At 50.3% G+C, this 24,026-nt stretch overlaps 2 protein-coding genes across 3 annotated transcripts; one reads left to right on the plus strand and one right to left on the minus strand.

Moving 5' to 3' along the window:
- Positions 1-2,684: 2,684 nt before the first annotated feature.
- LOC136516834 (uncharacterized) lies at positions 2,685-5,889 on the minus strand. 2 transcript variants are annotated; one of them, XM_066510325.1, is made up of 11 exons: positions 5,621-5,889; positions 5,388-5,482; positions 5,257-5,314; positions 4,963-5,157; positions 4,468-4,547; positions 4,295-4,377; positions 3,919-3,955; positions 3,752-3,820; positions 3,444-3,530; positions 3,296-3,360; positions 2,685-3,208 (listed from the first exon to the last, which is right to left on the minus strand). In XM_066510325.1, exons 1-11 carry the CDS (start codon positions 5,730-5,732, stop codon positions 3,061-3,063), a joined length of 1,029 nt encoding a protein of 342 aa, XP_066366422.1. In that variant the 5' UTR covers positions 5,733-5,889; the 3' UTR covers positions 2,685-3,060. The 2 variants fall into 2 exon arrangements, with proteins under 2 accessions (XP_066366422.1, XP_066366421.1); XM_066510324.1 differs by having other exon boundaries at positions 3,919-3,970; positions 5,621-5,883.
- A 13,633-nt stretch (positions 5,890-19,522) lies between these two features.
- On the plus strand, positions 19,523-22,626 carry LOC136517506 (wall-associated receptor kinase 3-like). The gene is made up of 4 exons (XM_066511078.1): positions 19,523-20,451; positions 20,551-20,679; positions 20,989-21,138; positions 21,327-22,626. Exons 1-4 carry the CDS (start codon positions 19,551-19,553, stop codon positions 22,520-22,522), a joined length of 2,376 nt encoding a protein of 791 aa, XP_066367175.1. The 5' UTR covers positions 19,523-19,550; the 3' UTR covers positions 22,523-22,626.
- The last annotated feature ends 1,400 nt before the right edge of the window (positions 22,627-24,026 follow it).

The following is a 24,026-nucleotide window of genomic DNA, read 5'->3' on the forward strand; positions in this document are numbered from 1 at the left end:
TTAACCGCGCGTCGTATAAGGATTCCATACGGCGCCGCGTGTCCTCCTCCACTCGTCGCTCACAGTCTTATGCGCTTGGACTGCAGTTCAGTCCGTCCACACGTTCGCTGCCGCTGCCGCTGCTCCTCTCCTCTCCCCTCTCCTCCCCCCATGGATCTAGGAGCCCCGCGCGCCCCAAATTGCGCTCCGCAGCGCTGCGAGCCAGCGGCCGCGCTCCTCCCCGCCTTCTGCCCATCCTCCACACACCTCGCTCCCTTCCTGGGCGGCAGTGTCCTCTCCTACTCCGGCGTCCTCCTCCGCCACCACGGCGGTTCCTTCCCCCACACCGACGTCTCCTTCCCCAACCCCGGCGCCCTCCTCCCTCACCCCGGCTCCCTCCTCCCACCCCGGCGGCGCCCCTCCTCGACACCGGCGTCCTCCCCCACCACGGCGACTCCTTCACCCACATCGACGTCTCCTTCCCCGACCCCGACGTCCTCCTCCCACATCCCAGGTCCCTCCTCTGCACACCGGCGGCGCCCCTCCCTGACACCAGCGTCCTCCCCCACAGGGAGCTCCTGACGCCCTCAGATCTGGTGGCCATGGGGCTCCCCGTGCAGGCTCTCTCCCCCCTATATGTTGCAATTGTCTCTTTCAGTTATTTTAGATGCTTCAGAGGTATGTTACAGTTGAATCGTAAGGATGTTGCACGAGTAGATCTGGGGGATGTTTTGCCTATGTTGCATTTTGTTTCAAAGTTTTTGTTGCAGGCATTGTTTCAAAATGTTTCACTTATTTCTAGATAATGTTGCAATCATTCTAATCTGGATGTTTCATATGCTTGGCACAAATGTTGCAATAATATTTTTGAAATGTTTCAGTTGCTTCAATGTAGTAGCAGTTCTATGTTGTTGTAAGTGTTTTTATTCGAGCGTTGTTTCATATGCTTCACACCCAGTGTTGCAATAATATGTTCCAAATGTTTCAGCTCCTTCAACATATTGTTGCAGCAGTTTGTTCCGTGTTGTTGCAATAATATGTTCATGGTGTTTCAGCTGCTTCAGCCTAATGTTGCAGTAGTTGTTTCCGTGTTGTTGTAGTAATATGTTCATGGTGTTTCAGCTGCTTCAGCCTAATGTTGCAATAGTTGTTTCCGTGTCGTTGTACGTGTTTTATTCCAGTTTTCTATGCTGCTCGGCCGGGGGCGAGCCAGGCGGCCGGGGGCGCGTGGCTCGTCGGAGGGATAGTGGACGGAAGCATTGGGGGCGAGCGGATGGGGGTGCTGCGGTCAAGGGGGCGATGGGGCATGCTCGTCGCGCACGTGGGGTGGTGCGAAGGCGGACGCGGCGGGCTATGGGGACGGGTTGCGGGGGCGAGCTTGGGGCGCGCGCGGCGCGGGGGAAACGAGCACAGAAGAGAAACGGGGGAGCGGCGTGGGCCTCCGTGACGTAGACGTGCGGGGGTTTGCGTCCGCGGCACCGTCCGATGGATCGGTATCCATCGGACATCCGGACGCCAGCACTACCTTTTTTTTTAACCGACTACTAGGGCGCGGTATCGTAGACCCATCTGAGTAGAGTCTCATTGGAGTGAGTTGGGTGGTAGCTTCTCTCCGGGGCACGCACCACCTGTTCGACGGAATATGTGGGTGAATTGGCATGTGTCTGTCTTAGCATTGGGTAGTTGCCACTCCAGTTGTTAGCCTATCCAAGAGAGCACAGGCGGCGTCACCTGTAAGAGACATTGGTGTAGTTAGATTCAATTTCTGTAATGCCGTTGCATCCAGTAGCAGAAACGGTTCCATTTGTTTCTGGAGTTTGAACACGTTCCATGCAAGGGGTGATGTATGTGCATACTGCACATACTGTCGCGTATCATCTGAGTGAAGGTTAGTAGGCCTTCATGGTTATTCCACAGAGTGTATGCAAGTTCAGTGCTTTAATTTGGTTTTAGAATTTCTTTTGCCCCTTCAATTTATATTCAGACATTGAGCTATAGTTCTAGCAAACTGTCCATATGACTGTGCCTAAACTTTCTTGTTGGAAGATTATTTGATATTCGTTTTTGGCTTGCAGTTTAGAAATGATGATTGGATTCCCTGGCAGCCAAGGTTACTGAAGGGTAATTGAACATCTTGACCAGCGGATTTGTATATTTACTCTGTTTGATTGAAAATGTTTACTTGCTGTTTAAGTTTTGTTTAATTGTCAATGTTTGCTCACTGTTTAAGTTTTTACTCTGTTTGATACTTCAGTTATCTATGTCTGCTGTGGACTTGTGGTACAGGTTTTTTACTCTATTTGTTTCTCGACACAGGAGAGCTGTGTGTCATTAAGAGAAAAAAGAGGTAAGAGCCCGTACCAAAAAAGGGTGAGCTGCGTATCGTTTCTGTTTGACATTACAGTTGTCAATTTCTGCTTCAGTGATATATATTCCACTCATGCAATCTTGCTTCTCGACAACCTTCAAGTTTCAATCACCATAAGTTTGAGATTTTCCAGTCTATCTTTTGAACTGGATGACTGGCCAATATCCTGATCATTCAGATGAGTTCAACCAAATTCTTATTTTCCACTTACTCCTTTTAGCTTCCAATTCACGGGGAATGATACTTCTCATAGAATTTTGCAATGAGTAATGTAGAAATTATTTTTAAATCATAATTCTCCTAAGAAGAAAATACTGTGGTGTTTCAGCACTCTGCATTCCACTAAAGCATGTAAGCTATCCATACATTATTCAGAAATATTTTTTTCTCCTTCATAGGCAATTCTTGAAAGAGCTTTAGTGACTAGTAACTCCCTTTACATGTTCGTACTGTTGCTATTATGCTTTGCAGACCAGCTGTGATGGTTCGCAATCCCTAGTCGAAGATCCTTTTGACCCGATGTATTTTTTATACATTGTGAATGATCTGCTGGACTGACGTGTAGAGAAAATTAACTCTGATTCCCTTCCTCATCTTGCTTTGCTGCTTGAGACAATTAAACATTTTCCTATACATGAAGTGACCAACATTTTACTCTGCATATCTCTATGACATATTTTATTTGGTACAAATCTATCCATTGACCTACCCCGCTAACAGGTATGAACTTCTTCCTTATGTGTCCTTTCTTGGCTACCTGAATTGGAACCAATTCTTGTTGAATTGTCTTCAATTGGTAGTTGCTGATATTGGGCTGGTGCTTCTGTACTTGCAGCTGTTTCATCATCTGAAGAACTATCACTTCATATATCACAAGAAACAAATTTTGTTAGGTTTCTGCAGCCATTGAGTCACATATCTGCAAATTATTGGTATATACAGACTTACTTCAACGAATAGATGATTAATCCAATGGCCACAACTGTGAATGCTAGGTAGTACAACCAGTTTATCTGTGGATTGCATATGAAATATGTGAGCATATTGGGTAATATGTTACCATTTGGGACGAGTATTCTGGGTTCAGAGAAATCACCTGTTGCTGATAGAATAAAACTCGAATGGCAACTGCCCACATGTCAGATGTTAGCAGTGAAAGGTTGAACAATGTAGATCCACTCATCTGCAAAAAGAGCATATAAGAATAAAAAGGCTAAATTATTGTTCAACCGATTGAAATTACAATAAGTGGACCTTTCTTCTTTCTGATATTGTGTAGTCAGCCACTATTATTTAAACAGTTTTCCTTTATTCTTTGGTTATTTTATTAATAGACCATAACCATTTGACAGGAGTTTCTACTTGTGGAGCTCATGCCATCCCTGACATGTTGGAGATCTTAACCTTAAGAACGAAAGGAGTAATTGTGTAGAATATGAAAATTGCCACTGCAAATCCTGCAAACAGATTTATCTGGAACAAATGAAAAAGACAAAAGTAGGAATGAGTTTCCAGATAATAAAATCAGTAAGGTTTATGGGGAGTTTTATGGTAGAATGTACTTTTCTTACCATTGTTGAAGACCATGTAACTGCTTCTAGGCCCTTCCTTTCAAATATAAGTCTAAGGTTCATCAAGTTAAAAGGTAACAAGAATCTGGGTCATATTTATAGTTACAACTTTTGTTCGAGGAAATTATGCTGATAGTTTAACTTCGCAAAAGAGAGAAAAAATATTTAAAGATGTCATTTGACAGATCATGCCAATTTGTTTTAACTATTCCTTTACCATTAATATAGGTTATGCAGTTACCATTTTTTTTGCTCCAGAAAAACTGTGGTGATAGTTTAACCTTGCAAAAGAGAGCAATGTATAGATGTGATTGCCAATAGATCATGCCAGTTTTCTATACAGGTGTATAACTAAATAATGAATTTTTGAGGATACATCTGCACTATGCTGATCAGCAACCCAAAGAGTCCAAGCATTGCAACAACTTCAACTCTATCCTTTTTCTTGACACAGTATTCCTACACATATGAGGAAAATGAAATGCTTACTGCCACTGTGAGAAACTGTTGCTGATAGCAGCAGATGCATGTAATGCATATATAACTAACCTCCCCAACATTGCTAAACGCAAAACCAACTGTCCCGGCAATAACAAGGACATCCCCCAGAAGTGGCATTTTTCCTGGATCTGCAGGAAAATAAGATTTTACATATGATGTTAACAATTATGCAACCACAGAAACTAGAAAGTATACTTCAATCATACGGCCTGTTCGCTGGTTGGTTTCTGGGCTGGTTTGGGCTGGCTGGTGCTGGTTTGTTGTGAGAGGAAAATACTGTTGGTTGGCTGGTTTGGGCTGGCTGAAACCAACAAGCGAACAATCAAGGTTCTTAAAGCCATGTTTACATTTACACCTATTGCATTGCCATCTTATGCACCACTAGTATTGGTATTCTTGATTGTTCTTCTATCATTTCTTTTAAGGGAGACGGTATGGACAGGTCCTACTACTGCCATGAGTTCCTAGTTCTCAAAATCACTTGTTCTTGAGTCTTTGTTGTTGACTTTCTAATTGAACTGTAGGATGCTTGGAGTAACTTACCTTGCTCCTCTGGAGATTCTGCATCTGAAAGCAGCACAAGGGCAAGCCCTGCCACACATGTCCCTGCCCCCACGAACTGCCAGAGTGAGTATCTTGTGCCCAATGCGTACCAGGTGAGCATGATGACCCATACAACAGTCCAACAATCCAACAAAGTTACACTGGTAATGTATGAGTACTGGTATGCCTTCACAACTGGGACATTAGACGTTGATCAGCAGTAGCAAGAGAGACCTAACAAAATCTCATTGAGTTGTAACTGTGTAGTGCGTGTCTATACTACTCAGTACTCACCAAGATAGTTCCCCTGTACATCAAAGAAGGCCAGAGCTAGATACCAGTACCATGCTATCTGCAAGACAACTCAAGACAGTGAGCTATGAATTGCAACAGTTTCCTGGGTTAACTGATGCAGCTACTCTTACTTGCAGCTTCTGCCGTCGACGCAGGACGATTGGTACATAGACTATGGTCAGCAACAGGTAAGCGAAGAAAGACTGTGTCAGTGGTGCATTAACTCCTGCACAAATATATTAATTCAAGGTAAGTAGTAACTCAAATTACCACTATCCAGATAACAACCATCAAGTAAATTATCATAAACACTAACAAATCTGTGTATACTGGTCACTGGTCAGTCCAATGAGAAATTGACTACCAAGATTAGCAATGACGGAGGAGGTGAAGCTTGAGGCGGCCATGGCGAAGGCGACGAGCTGCCCGAGGAGCAGCACGAGCAGCAGGCTCCATACATCCCTCTTAATCTCCATCAGCGCGAGCACAGCTCGCCGCAGCCCGGATCAGATCAGTTGCAGTTTTGCAGAGGAGAGAAGTTATTATACGCTGGCGAACAAAGAGGAAGAAGATGGAGCAGATGAATGGAAGGTGGACCGCGTGCAGGACCAGGACCTGCAGGTGCACCGCGTGCAATAAACTAACTACCCGGGAGGAGCACCATGTGCCGTCTCCGTCGACGAATAATTTCTGCAACTGCAAGCGACGTGGGACCTGTGGCCACCTGGGGATCTTGTCATCAGCGGAGTAAGTCGCTTGTCCTACCGTCGTTCAATACAGATCTCGTGCTTCACGTCCTGGGGAAGTTTATTCGGTGGCCATGTAGCGGTGCTTCATAATCATACAGCTGATGGTTGCTACAGTTTTTGAAATGGAAATGCTGAATGAGAGGGTGTTTAGTAGGGTGAATTTTGGATTTTGGGCTACTGTAGCACTTTCGTTTTTATTTGGCAATTAGTGTTCAATCATGGTCTAATTAGACTCAAAACATTCGTCTCGCGATTTCCAACCAAACTGTGCAATTAGTTTTTTTTTCGTCTACATTTAATGCTCCATGCACGTATCGCAAGATTCGATGTAATGGGTACTGTAGCACTTTTTTGGAATTTGGCCTGGCAACTAAACACGGGCTGAATTTGAGGGCTGACTGAGAAAGGAGAGGATCTGATGCAGATACAGACATACAGTTACTGGGAACAAGCAATCAGGTCCAACCAGACTTGAAGAACACGTATGGCAAATCTGCGGGTAACCAAATTCGGAGCCACACTTCGTATGAGCGCTCAAATATTATTTGGACACTTGTGTTCGGAGAGTTTACTTTACCAACTAAATAAATGCTTCTAAATTTTAGTATTCAAAGCATGGAAATAGTTGATAGTTCCAATCATGAAATTTACAACACTAGATTCTCTATTGTTTTACGGTCGAGAGGATTTCTTCAGTATCTCATATAGTGGCGCACTCATCTTTTCTAATATACACAGGTTACGCACTTCTACCAATGTTACAAGTACGGCAGTACCCGGTCTGTTTGGAATAAAAGAACGTAAAATAGAGGAATAAGAAAAAAAAAACATAGGAATACAATATACTAAATAGTGAAAAACTATAAGAACCTGAAATATAGGAATAGATATTTTGAGATGATTGAAATGGAGGGAAAAAATACATGAACATGAGCAAGCAGAGAAAGAGCAAGGGCGTTACTGGCGTCCGGACGGATGCCCGCGGTTGCTTGTTTCCCGCGCGTAGCGAGCAGACATCAGCTTGTTCCGGGACCACTACGCGAGCATCGCTGCCGTTGGCCCACTCGGGGCCACCAACTCCGCAGGCTTTTGTGTGCTCGTCGAGTAGGGTTTCCCGCCGAGCTCGAACTACCACGGCAAGATTGAGGGAAGGAAAGCGAGGGGAGGGAGAAGAGAGGGCGAGGCGTGCCGCAAGAGGAAGGCACGAGGTAGGAGCTAGCCCTGAGCATTCAGTACTACCGATCCGAACCGAATCCTCGGTTCTTCGGTTCCCAGGAAAGTCGGTACCGATCGATTCTCCCAAAAAAATCGGTACTGACGAAGTTCGGCTTCGGTTAGTTCGGTTCGGTTCCGGTTCCGAACCGAACTAACCAAACAACCCCAGCTTCCAAAAAATCAGCGACTCGGGAGGGCGCGCTGGACTTTGGGTGGGGATGCGGCGCCGCGGGAGGTCGGCCGTCGCAGGGGGGGCGCCGGGACTCCGGGTCTCCAGGAGGCGGGAGTTCGGTTCCTCGGGTAGTTCGGTTAACCGAGGAGAGGAACCGAATTAACCGAACAAATTTCGGTACTTAGGAAATGGGAACCGAATAGGGAATCGAGATTTCGGTTCTCGGTAAATTCGGTTCGGTTCTCGGTTTTTTCGGTTCGGTTCTCGGTAAAATTTGCCCAAGGCTAGTAGGAGCCGAAGCCCTGCGGCAGGCCGCTGTCCGCCAGCCACCGTCGCCATTGCAACATGTGCAACATCCGATCTATTTTTGAAACATTCATATGAAACATTTTCAACATACGTCTGAAGACAGATGAAACATTTGAAAATTGCATCTGAAGCACTTGCAAAAAAACACATGAAACAATTGAAAACCTTTGCAACACGTACGAAACATCCAGATAAAACATTTCCAACATATGCGTGAAACATATGCAACTTCCAACGTACGTCTGAAAAAACAGATGAAATATTAGGGACAGATGTTTGCAACATAAGTATACAACCATTGCAATATATGCAATATCCCGACCTATTTTTGCAACATCCATACAAAACCCTTGCAACATACCTCTAAAACAACTGAAACACTCGAAACATACGCTTGCAACACATGCTTTCAGCGCAATGTCACCTTGCTGCTTGGACGAATGGAGCTCGTCCTTGTGGAGCTCGACGCCGACGCGGAGCTCGATGCCACGAAGTGCTCGGAGGTCACCGGTGCAAAGATCGGCGGTGGCACGGACCTCGGCAGTGGCCGCGGTAGTGACGAAGGCGCAAGTCCGAACGGTGGGCGAGTGGCGCGGGCGGGGGCGTCGCGGGTGAGCGGAGTCCGTCCCGCGATGGCAGGAGGCGCGGGCGGGGGCGGCGCCTGCGAGCGACACAGGCGGAGTCCGTCTGAGCAGGGGCGGCACGGGCGAGTGGAGTCGTCCCGCGAGCAGGGGCATGGAGTGCAGAGTGAGCATGCTGACGCGGGATGGGTCCATGAATGATTGGATGAGGATGGGTCCGTGAATGAGTGAGTGAGGCTCGTCCGGACGGGAGGCACCGAGGTGGCCGCTACGATAGCGGGGAAGACCGCAGTCCTTCCCCTGAGCCGCCTGGTCCCCAAGTCTTTACCAGAGCCATCCGTGCTGCTCATTTTCCGGCCTAAGTCCCACGCACCATTTTTAGTCGTTTTTCGAAAAAATTTCCACGCCAAACCCTCTAGCACGCTCTGACAAATCAATTGTAAAGAACCTAAGGACCGAAAGCCTGTCTCAGGGCCAAAAGGCCGGACGAGTCACGAGACGGCCTACGCCTCCGGGCTACGGCACTCCCTCACCACCTTTTTGCCCTAGGGACAACTTAGGCTCCGAGGAAGTTTTTTGCGAATGATATGTTTAGAAACAAGACAGAGGGCAGAGGCTCGGAAATACAATAAAGAAAAATGATTAAGAAGCGTAGACGCATAAGTATTTCAAAAAGGCCTCGATAGGCCACCAGCGTTATGATACTGTAACGTAATCCCTAATTTATTTACATGGCCTCTTGGGCCTAGGTTAGGGCTCAGGGTCTCCAGCATCGGCGGACGGTGGGGGAGGGACCACCTCCTCTTCAAACAGCTTGGCCAGCGCCATGCCGGGGCCCTCAGCTGACTCCATCAGCTTCGTGACCTCCTCGTTGGCCTCCTCGTCATCCTCTGGCAAGATGTAGCCGTCACTGATGGCCTCGAGGTCGACGCCGGCATAGTGTGAGGAGATGATGGCTAGGGCACGCTTGACGCCCGTGTGCAGTGCCCCCCGAAGTCGCTCGCACACTTGGCCACTCAACGCGACCAAGTGGCTCTTAAGGGAGCTGCCCGACTGGGCCCCCTCAACCTCCAGGGCCTCGCACACGGTATGGGTGGCACTCTTCAGCGCGTCGTGCTCCCCGATCTCGGCCTCAAGCACTACCTGCACTGCGACAGAGACCTCGGCTGTCCGGGTGACCTCCTTCTCCAACTCTGCGCCAAAACAAACGGAATAGGGTTGAGCGCAAAGGAAAACAAACCAAATAGGGGCGGAGGCCTACGGGACTCACCCTCGGCTTTCTCCTCCCAGCGCTGGGCCTCGACCCGAGAGGCCTCGACTTTCTCCTTCCAGCACCGGGCCTCGACCGAGAGGCCTCGGCTTTCTCCTTCTAGCCCTGGACCTCGACCCGAGAAGCCTCGACCGCCCTGGAAGCCTCTTTCTCCAGCTCTGCATCACACCAGGGAGTTAGGGGTCGAACACAAGAAAAATAAATAAAACAAGGGGAACAGGACTCACCCTCGACCTTTCCCTTCTAGACCACAGCCTCGATCCGAGAGGCCTCGGCCACCTTGAGGGCCTCTGCCAGGGAGCCTTTCGTTAGCAGGTGCGCACCCTACTCCGCCCCTAGCTGCCCAGCGAGGGCCTTGGCAGAGGCCGTCGCTTCTTCAGCCCAAGACCAAAAGGTGTCCCGATCGCTGGCCACCCGAGTCAGCTCCTCCTCCAGCTCCTTGACCCGCGCCGCCAAAGGGGCGACCTGCTCCTGAGCCGTGGCCGCCTCGGCCTTCATATCGGCACAGTGAAGGCAGAGGTCCTCCACCTCCATGCTCCGTGCCGACAGAAGCTCGTTGGCGTCAGCGAGCAAGCCCTTCTGCCGCTGGAGCTGGTCCTAGACATCCCTCTCCCGTCGGAGGAACAATGACTTCCCGAGGGACCGGGTCTCGAGCTCCTAGATAGGCAAAACAGGGGTCATTCACTACGAGAAAACTCGAAAAAAGACGACACCACATGAGAAAAGAAGGCGCAAACCTGGGCGACCCCAGGCAGATCGTCGGCTAGAACGGACAGCGCTGTCCGCAGTGACCGCTCTGCCAGCTGGCGGTATTGCTCAAAGGTGTCCCAGCACCCCCCTCGGCCGCATCCTCGAGGGCGAATAGAGGCTCCCCCTCAGGGTCGTCCCGACTCTGCCACAGGACACACTGGTGATCCCACCCACGGGGCTCGGATCGTACCCGCACGAGGGCCGAGCTTCCCTCGCCCGAGGTCGAAGCCGGCTGCTCCATAGTGTCGGCCCCCTCGGCATCAACCACCTCCTTCGTCCAGGAAGTATCATCGGAGGAGATCGAATGGACCTCCACTTCTCGGGCGCTCTCCTGCAACGGCGGTGGGCCTTGGACCGGCGGCGGTATTGAGGCTTGCCCCGCCTCCGCCTCCACTTCCTGGTCTGCCGGCTTCGCCACACTCACGCCAGCTCCCACCACCCTGGCCTTGGCGGTCTCAGGGGCTCTGGTCCCCACCACCCCGGCCTCGGTGGTCTCGGGGGCTCCAGTCCCCACCATGTCGGCCTCGGCGGTCCTGGGTGCCCCGACCTCTGTCGCCTCAGCCTCGGAAGTCCGGGGGGCCTCTGTCTCGCCCTCGGTGGCCTCGGCAACTGAGGGCACCCCGGCCCCATCTGACTCACGGGCCTCGGCCTTGCAGGGCGTAGGCGTTTCCTCCCCCGCTCGCTCTGTGGCCGCCCCGGTAACCTCCCCTTGGGCGACCAGCTTCTTTGGGTCGGACCTCGCCGACGCCCCACCACGCTGTATGACGGCCTGCGCCTCCACTGCCTGTTGAGCGGTGGAGCCCATGCTCACCTTGAGCGACTTAAGCGGCGCTAGGGCAGGCACCTCCGCCTTACGCTTTCGGCTGAAGGCAAAACATCCACTTGGTCAGCATATGACCATAAAGTGAGCAGGAAACGATACGAACTCCGCTGAAAAAACACTCACCTTGAGCGGGGGTGCAACCGCTTCGGCACTACGACCCGCCTCTTCAATGGCGGTGGCAGCGGCGGTGGCACGACCTCCGTATCCGCTGGTGCCGGCCGGCTCTCGCCGGACTCCGACGCCCCCTCGATCCTCTGCGGGGGCAGTTGCGTCGCCCCCGCCGCCACCTGCTCCACCTCTGCCATCGAGCCCACCGGGCTGACAGCGCGTTTTCCAAAGGCCCATGCATTAGGCGTGTCGGCCTTGGCCCTGGGGCGGGCGATGGCTGGCCCTGAGGCGTCCTCTCCTCCTCCTCCTCCTGGGAGCACCAGGCTGCTCACCGACGCCCCGGGCGCTGTCTCCTCGACGTCAGGGAGATGGTCCAGGGGACCCCGCCCCATCTCGCTCTCGTCATCTCCGTCCGAAGCATCTGTCGACAGTGACGGCGACGGAGACGACTCCATCGGGAGACCGTCCTGCCTCTGTTGCCGGTGGCGCTTCTCTTGCCCCTCACATGCAAGGATCTTCCTCATGCGCTTTGCCTCCTCGGCATCCTTCCGCTTCTTCTGCGCCTCGGCATGCGCCCGGTTCGCTGCCCGCCATGCTGCGTCCTCAAGAATGGGCGGCGGGAGGCTCGCACGTCTCTCATCCCCTGTAGGAACGGTGAACGCAAATATGGGACCGGAAAACAGTAAGGAACGAGGAGGCCTCGGGGGCCGCAGCAGCGTGTGACTTACCAAAGAAAGGTACCCCTGCGATGGGCGCATCGCAAACGGGGTCAGACCACCGATCTTCAGCCACCCCTCCACTGTCTCTCTCACCTGACGAAGAATCTCCTCATCGGAGAGGGTGGAGGCGGACATCCGGATGCCCTCAATCGGCTCGTCCGGTCTTATCTCAAACAGGCGCCGCCGCCGAGCCATCAGCGGCAGCACCCTCCGACGGTGGAAGGTAGCCACGGCCACAACCGCCGTAAGGCTGCGGTTTCGTAGCCGCTCTAGCCCATCCAGGAGCGGCTGCAGCTTGGGCTGATCCTCTTTCAAGACGCCATACCTCCACTTCTCCGGGCAGCTCTCCACGATCCACCCGGTGTAGGGGGGAAGTCCACCGTCATCGTTGCGGAGGTAGAACCAGCTAGTGTACCAGCGGTAGTTGGTTGACGTGAGCTGGGCCGGGATGTAAAGGTGCTACCGATCCTGGCGCACTTGGAGAGTGCAGCTGCCAGCCCTCACCACCTTCCTCATGCCTGTCGTGCCCGTCGGCTTGGTGGTATGCCCCGCCCGGAAGAGGTGGAGCCATAGCTCCCAATGGGGAGCAATCCCTGGTACCCCACGTAGACGGCGACGAAGATGTCCGCCTACGCGATGGAGTTGGGGTTGAAGTTGTGGAGCTCCACGCTGTAGTAGTGCGGGAGCGCCCGCATGAACCGGTCCGCCGGCAGGCCAAGGCCGCACTTGTGAAAGGACACAAAGCTCACAATGTAGCCGTCGCGTGGCCTTGGCTCTAGCTCGCCCGACAGAGCAATCCACTCTGGCCTATTGGGGTCGGTAACCGAATGGAGAAGGTCATCGTCGACGAGCGACTGGAGCGTCTCCACGGATACGTTGGACTGACCCCAAGGGTCTGCCTCAATGACAACGGCGCCGGCCATGGGTGTGATGGAGAATACGACTACGGCGGTGAGCCTCTCTCGCTCTCTCTACCTCGCCCTTCTCTCTTCTTCTCCCCGGCGCTCTCTGTTCCTAGCAACAGCTCGAGGACGGCAAAGGCGAATGCAGGCAAGGTAAGGAGGGGAGGGGCGAGGCTCGTTGCGTATTTATGCAGGAAGGAAGCGAAACGGGGGGGCGACAAAATCGGGAAAGTTTCCCTCAGATCTGGCACAGTTAATCTAGATCTGATTTAACCGCCCACGCACCCACCTTTTCCTTATTTTATGCGTGAACAGTTATGTCCCATCCGCTGATAGGGCATCACGTCCGACCGCAGCAGCGGCAGGCGCCGTTCCGCCTCCCCGAGAAAATTGCCTCAAAAGGCGCACCTACCGTTGTCAAGCTGATGGGGAGGGGAATATCCCCACCTGATTCCTTTCACACGAAGGAACTTGGCACTGAGCCCGTTACGGTCTAGGGGTTCGAAGGCTGGGCCTCCAAAGGTTTCAACAGCCGCCTCAGGGCAACAGAGTCAGGGACGACTATGGGCGAGCCCATACGGGGCCGAGGCCCAAGCAAACGAAATGCTTGGGACGCCCCAAGTCGTGTCCGAGACCAGCAGGGAGGTCTCCAAATAGGATCCCACCGTAGGGAGGCACCGAGCCACCGGGGCCCATCGAACGGCCCTGGCACCCACTAGAGAAGCCCTCTGGTACTCTTGGAGTGCGTATCTAGACCGCTAGCCGACCCCTATCGAATGGGGCATGGGCCTCCACTCGGACTTACCCGATAACAGCTCACCGGAAGTGTCACTGCTCGCGCCCATCGAGGGTAGCTTGACATATTCCACCCCTCCTTCCAAACGAAAAGGATGCGCGAGGGTCATACAAAAAGCCAGGGGAACCCCTGATGGCCCTCTCGCTCCATGCAGAGGCTAGGGGGCTCTTCCTACAAACTTGCTGAGACCCAGTGACCCAGGCTCGCACGTGAGGGCTCGACAAACAACCCCTCCTTCTGAACAAAAAGGATACACGAGGGTCGCACAATAAGCCAGGGGAACCCCTGACGGCCCTCTCGCTCCATGCAGAGGCTAGGGGGCTCTTCCTGCAACCTTGCCAAGACCCAGTGACCCAGGCTCGCACTCGAGGGGGCTCAGCAAACAACCCCTCCTTCCGAACGAAAAGAATGCTCGAGGGTCGCACAAAAAGCCAAGGGAACCCCTGATGGCCCTCTCTCTCTGTGCAGAGGCTAGGGGGCTCTTCCTGCAACCTTGCCGAAACCCAGCGACCTAGGCTCGCACTCGAGGGGGCTCAGCAAACAACCCCTCCGTCCAAACAAAAAGGACGCGCGAGGGTCACACAAAAAGTCAGGGGAACCCCTAACGGCCCTCTTGCTCTGTGTGGAGGCTCGGGGGCTCTTCCTGCACCTAGGACGAAGACAAGCGACCCAAGCTCGTACTCAAAGGCTCGAAAAAATGCGATAAAGGGCATCGAGCCCGTTACGGTCCAGGGGTTCGAAGGCTGGGCCCCCGAGGGTTTTGATAGCCGCCCTAGGGCAGTAGAGTCAGGGACAACTATGGGCGAGCCCGCACATGGCTAAGGCCCGAGCGAACGATCGCTCGGGACGCCCTAAGTCGTGTCCGAGACCGGCAGGGAGGTCTCCGAATGGGATCCCATCGTAGGGAGGCACCGAGCCACCGGGGCCCATCGAACAGCCCCGGCACCCACTAGAGAAGCCCTCTAGTACTCTTGGAGTGCGTCTCTAGACCGCTAGCTGACCGCTATCGAATGGGGCATGGGCCTCCACTCGGACTTACCCGATAACAGCATACCGGAGGTGTCATTGCTCGCGCCCACCGAGGTTAGCATGGCACCCAACACCCCTCCTTCCGAACAAAAATGATGCGTGAGGGCCGCACAAAAAAGATAAGGAAACCCCTGATCGCCCTCTCGCTCTGCGCAGAGGCTCGGGGGCTCTTCCTGCAAACGAATCGAGGCCCAGCGACCCAAACTCGCACTCAAGGGCTTACCAAACGCGATAAAACCCCTTGCACGATGTAAGAAAAGCCCCTAAAGGAATCAATTCACTCCTCCAGGGCCTCGGGGGCTACACCTGATGGGTGCGCTCGCGCGCACCCATCAAGGCCTCGAGTACGAAATACCATCCCGCCAGGGGTTGCTCCGAGCCGAATCTCGTCAAAACCTCAAGGAGAGCGCTCACACTCTCCCTGAGGCTCGGGGGCTACTGTCGGGTACCATAAGAAGGGGTCCCCTAAGCAACAACTGAAAAAATCGCTTAGACCTCATCAAAATCAAAGCCAAGAGACAACTATTGGCTAAACCCCGGCCATGTCCGAGGCCACCTACTCTCCACCTCGCTAGAGGCCTTGCATGAGAGGCCTCGAATGGCCTATCGATCCTCTGCCTCGTCTAAGGCCTCGCACGTAAGGCCTCGGACGGGGAACCGATTCTCCGACTTGCCCGAGGCCCCACCCGAAAGGCCTTGGACGGGGAACCGATTCTCCGACTCGCCTGAGGCCCCGCCCGGAAGGCCTCGGACGAGTTATCGATTCTCCACCTCGCTCAAGGCCAGCTCGGCAAACAACCCCGTCACCTCTGCCTCGACCAACTTCTCGGACAAGATGTCACGTTCAACCAGCGCGTTCAACCGCTCCCGCGATATCAGCCGAACGACAGCTTGACACAGCGGAGTGGCCGACGAGACGCCAGTCACATCAAAGCCATTCCGTCCGAGATAGGACAGAGCAGGGGTTACCGGCCACTGTGCTCAGCACTGTGCCCACGACTGATACCCATACCACACTATGCTGCCTAACTCCAACTGCTTCGAGGACAACGCGGCATGGGGAGTCAAGTCTGGGTTACTATAGCCTCGAAATTAGTGTATAGGATCAACTGCTCCCTCCACACCTCGGCAATCTACTTCAGGGTCTCGGCAACCTCAGGATTCGCGCCCGCTGAGCCCCCCCCCCACGACGGCTCAGCCCTGGCACCAACTGAGCCTCGGCTCTTCACGCGGTCAACACACAACAACCAGCACGTCGCTTGCCAGGCCCTGCGTCAAGCTATCACTGGAGCTCCCACGTCGCACATGATCGGATGTGACCGGCGCGTTGCTCCAGCACTTCAAGGGCAGGACCGCTCCATTGACCATGCCGCCACAGTAACAGGCTACAGGGCTCGGACATGCCGCCTCTGTTCGCACGACGCCGCGTAGCTAACACATGTATCACCCCTGTCCCCCCTTCAACTATAAAAGGGAGGGATTGAGGCCATTTCTAGGGGGTCCCGAGGACACGAGATAAACGAACACGTATAAGAGGATAGACTTACTCTCACGCTCGCACACACCCAGGCATAGACGGGTTCACGAGGTAGACGAACACACGCTCGACACTCTGTAACGCGCACGCTTCCCCACTGCCTGAGATCAACATCTCAAGCAATCCACGCCGCTCCACGCAGAGACCTGGGACTAGATCCCTCTCTCGCCCTGCTTGTAACCCCCTACTACGAGCGTTTCGGTGCAAGGAATACAAGATCGACCTCTCAGACTGGACGTAGGGCACCTATTGCCCGAACCAGTATAAACCTTGTGTCTCTTTGCATCACCATCCGGGATTAGGGGCACGCAGTACATTTTTACTAGTTGGTTGAGGGTCCGCCGGTCCAAAACACCGACACCATTGCAACACGTACGAAACATCCAGATAAAACATTTCCAACATATGCGTGAAACATATGCAACTTCCAACGTACGTCTGAAAAAACAGATGGAATATTGGGGACAGATGTTTGCAAGATAAGTATACAACCATTGCAACATATGCAACATCCCGATCTACTTTTGCAACATCCATACAAAACCCTTGCAACATACCTCTAAAATAACTGAAACACTTGAAACATACGCTTGCAACACATGCTTTCAGCGCAATGTCACCTTGCTGCTTGGACAAATGGAGCTCGTCCTTGTGTAGCTCGACGCCGGAGCGGAGCTCGATGTCACGGAGTGCTCAGAGGTCACCGGTGCAGAGATCGTTGACGGCACGGACCTTGGCAGTGGCCGAGGCAGTGACGAAGGCGCGAGTCAGAACGGTGGGCGAGCGGCGCGAGCAGGGGTGGCGCCGGCGAGCGGCGCAGGCAGATTACGTCCCACGAGCAGGGGCGGCGTGGGTGAGCGGAGTCCATCCCACGATGGTAGGCGGCGCGGGCGGCGCCTGCGAGCGGCACAGCGGAGTCCATCCGAGCGGGGGCGGCGCGGGCGAGTGGAGTCGTCCCGCGAGCGGGGGCATGGAGTGATGAGTGAGCATGTGACGCGGGCTGGGTCCGTGAATGATTGGACGAGGATGGGTCCGTGAATGGGTGGGCGAGGCTCGTCCGGAGTCACGGGACGGGACGGATGGTAGTGGAGGTTTTATTTCTTATGGTTTGTACTACTCTGATTTTCTTTCCTTGAGAAAACAACTCTACACTCCTTGGTTCCAAATAGTATGATGTAATTATTTTCCCTTAAAAGTTTATTCTTTTAAATTCCCTTTGATAATCCTTTGATTCAAACAGGGTCTAAGCTTGTGTATCCATCAGTGTCTCAACTAATTTGAGCTTCAGGATTCAGGAGCCAGTGCTTGTGGGAAACTTGGATGTCATGGATCTAAATGGTGGGGACTGAAAAAGGCCACGATAGCTTCACAGCAGAATGGAATATATATTGTTGCAAAATATGTGGTGGAAACCACCTACTGGCTGGAAACATGGAAACCAACTCAAAAAACATACTTCGGTTGTTCAAAAAAATTTCAAACTTGGCCCATCCATAGAGTGCATGCAAATATGTACTCACACAAAAGAAGTTTATATGTCCCCTAAAAAAACAAAAGAAGTTTATATGCAAACTTGCATTTGAAAAATTCATATAAAAATGACAAATACAAGGTGCACTAAAAGAGAATGAATGAACTAGGGATTGCAGGAAGACGGGCAAGACAGGGGAAATTTCAATGTCAACAGTAGGTAAAAAGACTTCGAGGCCGTTTAGGAGAGCTCTAGCTCCAGCTTCTTTGGAGAGAAACACTCCCAACCAGCTAAACTTCAAAATGTCAACTAATTCACGCGAGGATCATGAGAGAATCGCTTCTCAATTTATATTATAAGCTGGGAGCTAAAACAACCTGTTTTATCCTGCTCCTTATTATATTCTCGTGAGAATCAGTAGAGAATTAATTATCATCGGCTCTCCACCCTGCTTTCTCCTATAAATCCAATAAAAACACTCCATCAAAGAATTAAAGAGCGGAGTAAAAAAAAATCTAGAAGCGGAACTCTCCTAGACCGCGCCTTCGGATACGGCGCCGCGAAAGCAGCTGCAGTAGCCACACGGCCCAGGACCAGGAGTAACTGCACAAGGAGCTACGGAACGAGTCGGCAAAGTGCCAGTGACGCTTCTGTCAATGGAGACTGGAACGGCAACGTGAGTAGGCCAGAGCGGCTGTGCTGTTCGGTCGCTGCGTGCCCGCGTGTGCCATCACAGGCCAGGGGATGGTCACGACGACCACGAGGTAGCAGGCTGGATGCACGGAACGAGTCGGCAGAGTCGTCCCCTGGCTCTGCCCCGCAACGGAACGTGCCGTGTGCGGTGGTGTGCCTAGCAGAGTGTGCTTGAGACGGAGAAGAAGTTGGTCATGTTTGATTCACGGGCTAAAGTTTAGCCGTGTTACATTAGAGGTTTGGATAATGACTAGGAGGACTAAACATAAATTAATTATAAAACTAATTGCACAAGAGTAAACTAATTAACGAGACGAATCTATTAGGCCTAATCAATCTATAATTAACAAATGTTACTGTAGCCCCCACATTGTCAAATCATTGACTAATTAGACTTAATAGATTCGTCTCACAAATTAGCCTCAATCTGTGTAATTAGTTTTATAATTAGCCTATGTTTAATATTCTAATTGATATCTAAAGATTCGATGTGACAGGGCTAAACTTTTGTCCCAAGAAACAAACACAGCCTAAGGCTAGTCTTAGTGAAAGCTTTATTCAAATTAATCTCCCACGTAAGCCCTTTTTAGTAAAGTGGCTACCTTTTTAAGAAGAGAGCAGCGAATAAATTCATAGGGATAAAATTTTGTGGCACAATTATCAACTTTCTATGATTTATGAATTTAAATGTTTATAAAATCATACAATAAAACTCTTCGTTGAGAGTGATGTTTCATTCGTGTTCCATTTCATCTGTATGATATGACAATTTTGAAAATAAGGTCATGAAACTTCTTTTGGAGACTGGCCTAACTATAAGCAGTGGAAACACGGCCTCGTCTTGCAAGGAAAGGTAGGACTTGGTCTAAAGGAAGCTGCCTGTATTTCTGTTTGAGAACTTTCTGTGTAACTAGCTACCCCAGTACTTGTTACTGTTACGTTGCTTTCGATAAAAGCAGAGGTCCAACCTTTTTTTTAAATAAAAGATGTTGCCTGTACGATCGTCTTAATTGCTTCTGTGTGTTTTAGTCACCGCGTCTATCATCAAGGGACCTACACATCTCAACTAGGTCGTCGTCATGGCGCTGGTGTAATAAACTAGGAGTATAATACTACTATATATGCAATTTGTCCTCAGTCGCCATTGTCTCTTTTCACATACACGCACAAATGAAGAACGCCGGGGGAGTGGGAGTCGTAGCATTCGCGGCTGCAGTCGTTGCCACTGCCACGCTGCTGCTGCCGTTCGGCGCCGCGGCGACACCGGGCAGCAGCAGCTGCACCAGGACCTGCGGGAACATCAGCATCCCGTACCCGTTCGGCGTGGAGCCCGGCTGCTACCACGCCGGCGGCTTCAACCTCTCCTGCAGGTACGGGGAGAGGGAGGGCTCACCGGACCTATTATTCCTCGGCGACGGCACCGTGCAAGTGCTCGAGATCTCGGTGCCACGCAGCACGGTGCGGATCAACAGCACCGGCCTGGTGCTCCGGTACGACGACGCCGGACGCACGACGAACGGGACATGGGGGAGCGGCCTCCCAAGGAGCGGGCCCTACTTCCTGTCGGAGTCGATCAACAAGCTGCTGGTGTTAGGATGCAACACGCAGGTCACCATTCTCGGGGCGGAAGAGAACAACCTGGTCAGTTCCTGCACTGCTTTCTGCCCGTCCGTGGTATCCAAAACCGGCCTGCCTGTGGTTTTGCCGGCAACAAATGGTGATTGCACTGGCGGCATAAACTGCTGTGAGGCTAGCATCGTTCTAAGCTACTCTTTATACAACATAGAGATCAACCGGCTTCAAGGAGGATTACCCTTTACTCAGTCTATATACATAGTCGACCATAGTTTCAATTACACACTCGACATGGTTTTCAGTCCAGATCGCAGTCCTAAGGGGCTCCCGGCCACCCTAGACTGGATAATTGTTAACAACTCGCCGTGTCCAACAAATGTGTCCGCCCCCGAATGTCGCAGCAACCACAGCAGCTGCCAAAGCTCCCATGGTGGGTATCGGTGTCAATGCTCAGATGGTTATCAAGGCAATCCTTATGTTTCAGGTGGATGCCAAGGTATTCCTTCTCTTCAAGAATAGAATATGCATGTGCAGAGTTGCAGACCTTCCTAGTGCTCTTAAATTAACTAATAATGTCCGTGTGCTGCTTGTTTAGATATCGATGAATGCGAATCTCCAGACATTTACGTTTGCTATGGTGATTGCAAGAACACACAAGGAAGTTTTGTGTGCCAATGCCCTAATGGCTATACGGGCAACGCTTCAATGCCAAATGGATGCAGAGGTATATGCAACACGATCAAAATGATTTCTACAGCTTATTTTGTTTAAAGAAACAGATTTCTACAGCTTATTTATACAATTAAGTAGCATTTCAAGTAAAACTATGATCTATCTACACTGGGGATGTAAATATTTGAGACGCTTAAAATCTACCAAACTCCACTTATACTTTTTTTTTACTCTTTTCTGAATAAACACAAGTATTATTGTAGTAACGCTAGCTGCACGGTGAATATTTCCTTTGTACCAAAACCTATATATGCTGTTCGTTTTCTCTGGCTTAATTGATTGTCTATACCTACTTTTGTAGACATAGACGAGTGTGAGAACCCGGAAGCACACTCCTGCTATGGAATCTGCCAAAATTTACCAGGAAGTTTCGGTTGTCTATGTCATGATGGAACCTATGGGAATCCTTTCACAAATGGTGGATGCATCACAATCAAGAAATCCTTTACAGGTAACAGGCCACTATGTGCACTTGTCACCTTATTTTAAATTATTTTTGTATCGATAGAACTGAGGTTTCAAATGTTTAGTCGTGTAATCATCCACAAACTAAATCTTCCTCTCAAATTAGGTTACATGTTTTCCCCATAGTTATGGATATTTTCAAGTCGTGAATGTGTACCATCCTTACCTTTACAGGTTTAAGCATTGGGCTAGGAGTAGGTGGTGGTACAAGTCTTCTGCTTCTAGCACTTGGTGGTCCCATCATAATGCGTAGAATAAAACAAAGGAAGGTGAAGAAGATGAAACACAAATTTTTCAAAGAAAATCATGGCTTACTATTGCAGCAGTTAATATCACGCAACACAGACATTGGTCAACGGATGGTAATTACCTTAAGGGATCTAGAAAAGGCTACAGATAATTTTGATAGAGCTCGTATAGTTGGTGGTGGAGGACATGGAGATGTGTTTAAAGGTATTCTAGATCTGCAAGTTGTGGCAATCAAGAAATCAAAGATAGTAGTTCAAAGAGAAATCAATGATTTCATAAATGAAGTTGCAGTTCTTTCTCAAGTGAATCATAGAAATGTGGTGAAGCTCTTGGGATGTTGCCTTGAGTCAAAAGTCCCTTTGCTAGTTTATGAGTTCATTTCAAATGGAACCCTTTATAACCATCTTCATGTTGAAGGACCAAGATCGCTATCATGGGAAGACCGGATGAGGATTGCAACAGAAGTCGCCAAAGCGCTATCCTATCTACATTCATCTGCTTCAATGCCAATATTTCACAGAGATGTCAAATCCTCCAACATACTTCTTGATGATGCTTTAACTGCAAAGGTATCGGACTTTGGAGCTTCTAGATATATCCCGATTGATCAGACAGGAGTGGTTACAGCAGTTCAAGAAACATTTGGCTACTTAGATCCGATGTACTACTACACAGGCCGACTAACAGACAAAAGTGATGTTTTCAGTTTTGGTGTTGTTCTTGTAGAACTACTTACTCGAAAGAAACCAAATAACTATGAGTCTATTGATGGTGGTAGTCTTGTTTCACATTTTGTCTCACTTCTAGCAGAAGGAAAAGTAGATGACATCATAGATCCTCAAGTCTTGGAGGAGGAGAAGGATAGAGAAGTCCAAGAAGTGGCCACACTAGCATCAATATGTACAAAATTGAAGGGAGAAGACAGGCCTACAATGAGGGAAGTGGAGATGACACTCCAAAATTTTCTTGTTAAAAGGAGGCAGGTTGCAAATACCCAAAGTAGTCATGATGCGGATAATACTATGGCTCACTACATGTCAACTGAACGAGCTAATAACGAAGCAAGTAGGCAATACACCATGGAAGAGGACATGTTGTTGTCAGCGAGCTTTCCACGATGACCTTATTTTGTTGTTATTAGCAATAATGCTTTGCGTACTTATTTCTATTGATCTTCTAGTGTTTACTAGTATAATGCCCGTGCTAACGCAATGGCAGCATATAACCATGCAAATTAAATAACCAAAAGGCATATTTGTGAAGTCATTAAGCATCACTGAGATATATTTATGATTCATGAGTTATATTTATGATTCACACAAAAAAGAAATATTAAAAAGGAAGTCCATCTTACCCTATCAAAATATGAATAATAACATTTTTCAACATTAGTGGTCACATCTATAACCAAGCATGTCTTCAGGCTCCCCTACATTTAGAAGCCGTCCATCCTCAGAGCTGCCTCATCTGTTTAGCCACAACACACTTTAAGAAAAGGTGGTGAAGGACCGGAAACGGCGACCAGAGGGGGGTGAATGGGAGCCTCAAATTTCTTTCAAAATCTTCGACCACTGTCCCAATATCAATCCCCAAAAAGCATACACGATAGACTTGATGACCACGACCCTAGAGAAGGGTGGATGCTCCCTCAGAACACAGCGGGTCACCACAAAGCAAACGGAACACAGATCGGAGCCTAAACGAGTAAACTCCCAAAAGAAAACAGCACTGCCCCTGCAAATATCGGACACGTCCGGTATTATATCGGACACATCCGGTATTTTCAGCAGCAAGCTGACCAAGGGAGAAAAATCCAAAACCCCGTCAAACGGTGTCCAAAAAACATGAAATTTTTAACCATAGCTCTTAGACACAAAGGGAAGGTATCCACCAAATTTCAGCTCAAAACTCCAAAGTTAGAAATATCGGACACGTCCTAGATCATATCGGACGCGTCCGGTATGAGCGAGCAGTTTCTCGGGAAAAATCAAATCAAGCCATAACTTGATCAAATCAACTCCAAATGACTTGAAACTTTGCACAAGGGTTCACAATGGAGTAGAAAGGCAACCTCTAAAGGATCATGGCCTGAGACAAACTCTAACTCCGTGAATCGAAGGAATTGAAGAATCCCCCAAAAATAGGTCAAGAACTAAAATTGCCCGGATCTACAATCTCGTGAGGAATTAGTGGATTTCCTTCGGTGGAAAGCTTCCACTCATGTGATTGATCGATCCAAGGCAACAAGAACGAACCAAAACAATCCCAAAATGAAGAATCGAGAGGGGAAACAAGAGGGGACAAAAGGAGCTCGTGAAGAACACCAAAATCACATCAAGAACACAACTAAATCATGAATCCCGGAGGGCATATGGTGGTTACGGCCACCGATTCCTTCAAAACCAAGTCACAATTTGAGTTGTGGACCTCTCTCATACATGGAAGCGAACTAGAGGAAGAAACCCTAAAGGAGAAAATAAAAACTAGAGGAGGTGAGGGAGATGGGGGCTCCCTCATCCTATTTAACAGGGCTATTACACATTCCCAGTTTTGCCCCTGGATACAAATGAGTTGAACCGCTAAGCCCAAGGGCGTTGTTGTCCAACCCGGTGTAATCTTGATCCG

The sequence above is a fragment of the Miscanthus floridulus genome, chromosome 17 (genome assembly GCF_019320115.1).
Source record: "Miscanthus floridulus cultivar M001 chromosome 17, ASM1932011v1, whole genome shotgun sequence".
Lineage (NCBI taxonomy): Eukaryota > Viridiplantae > Streptophyta > Magnoliopsida > Poales > Poaceae > Miscanthus > Miscanthus floridulus.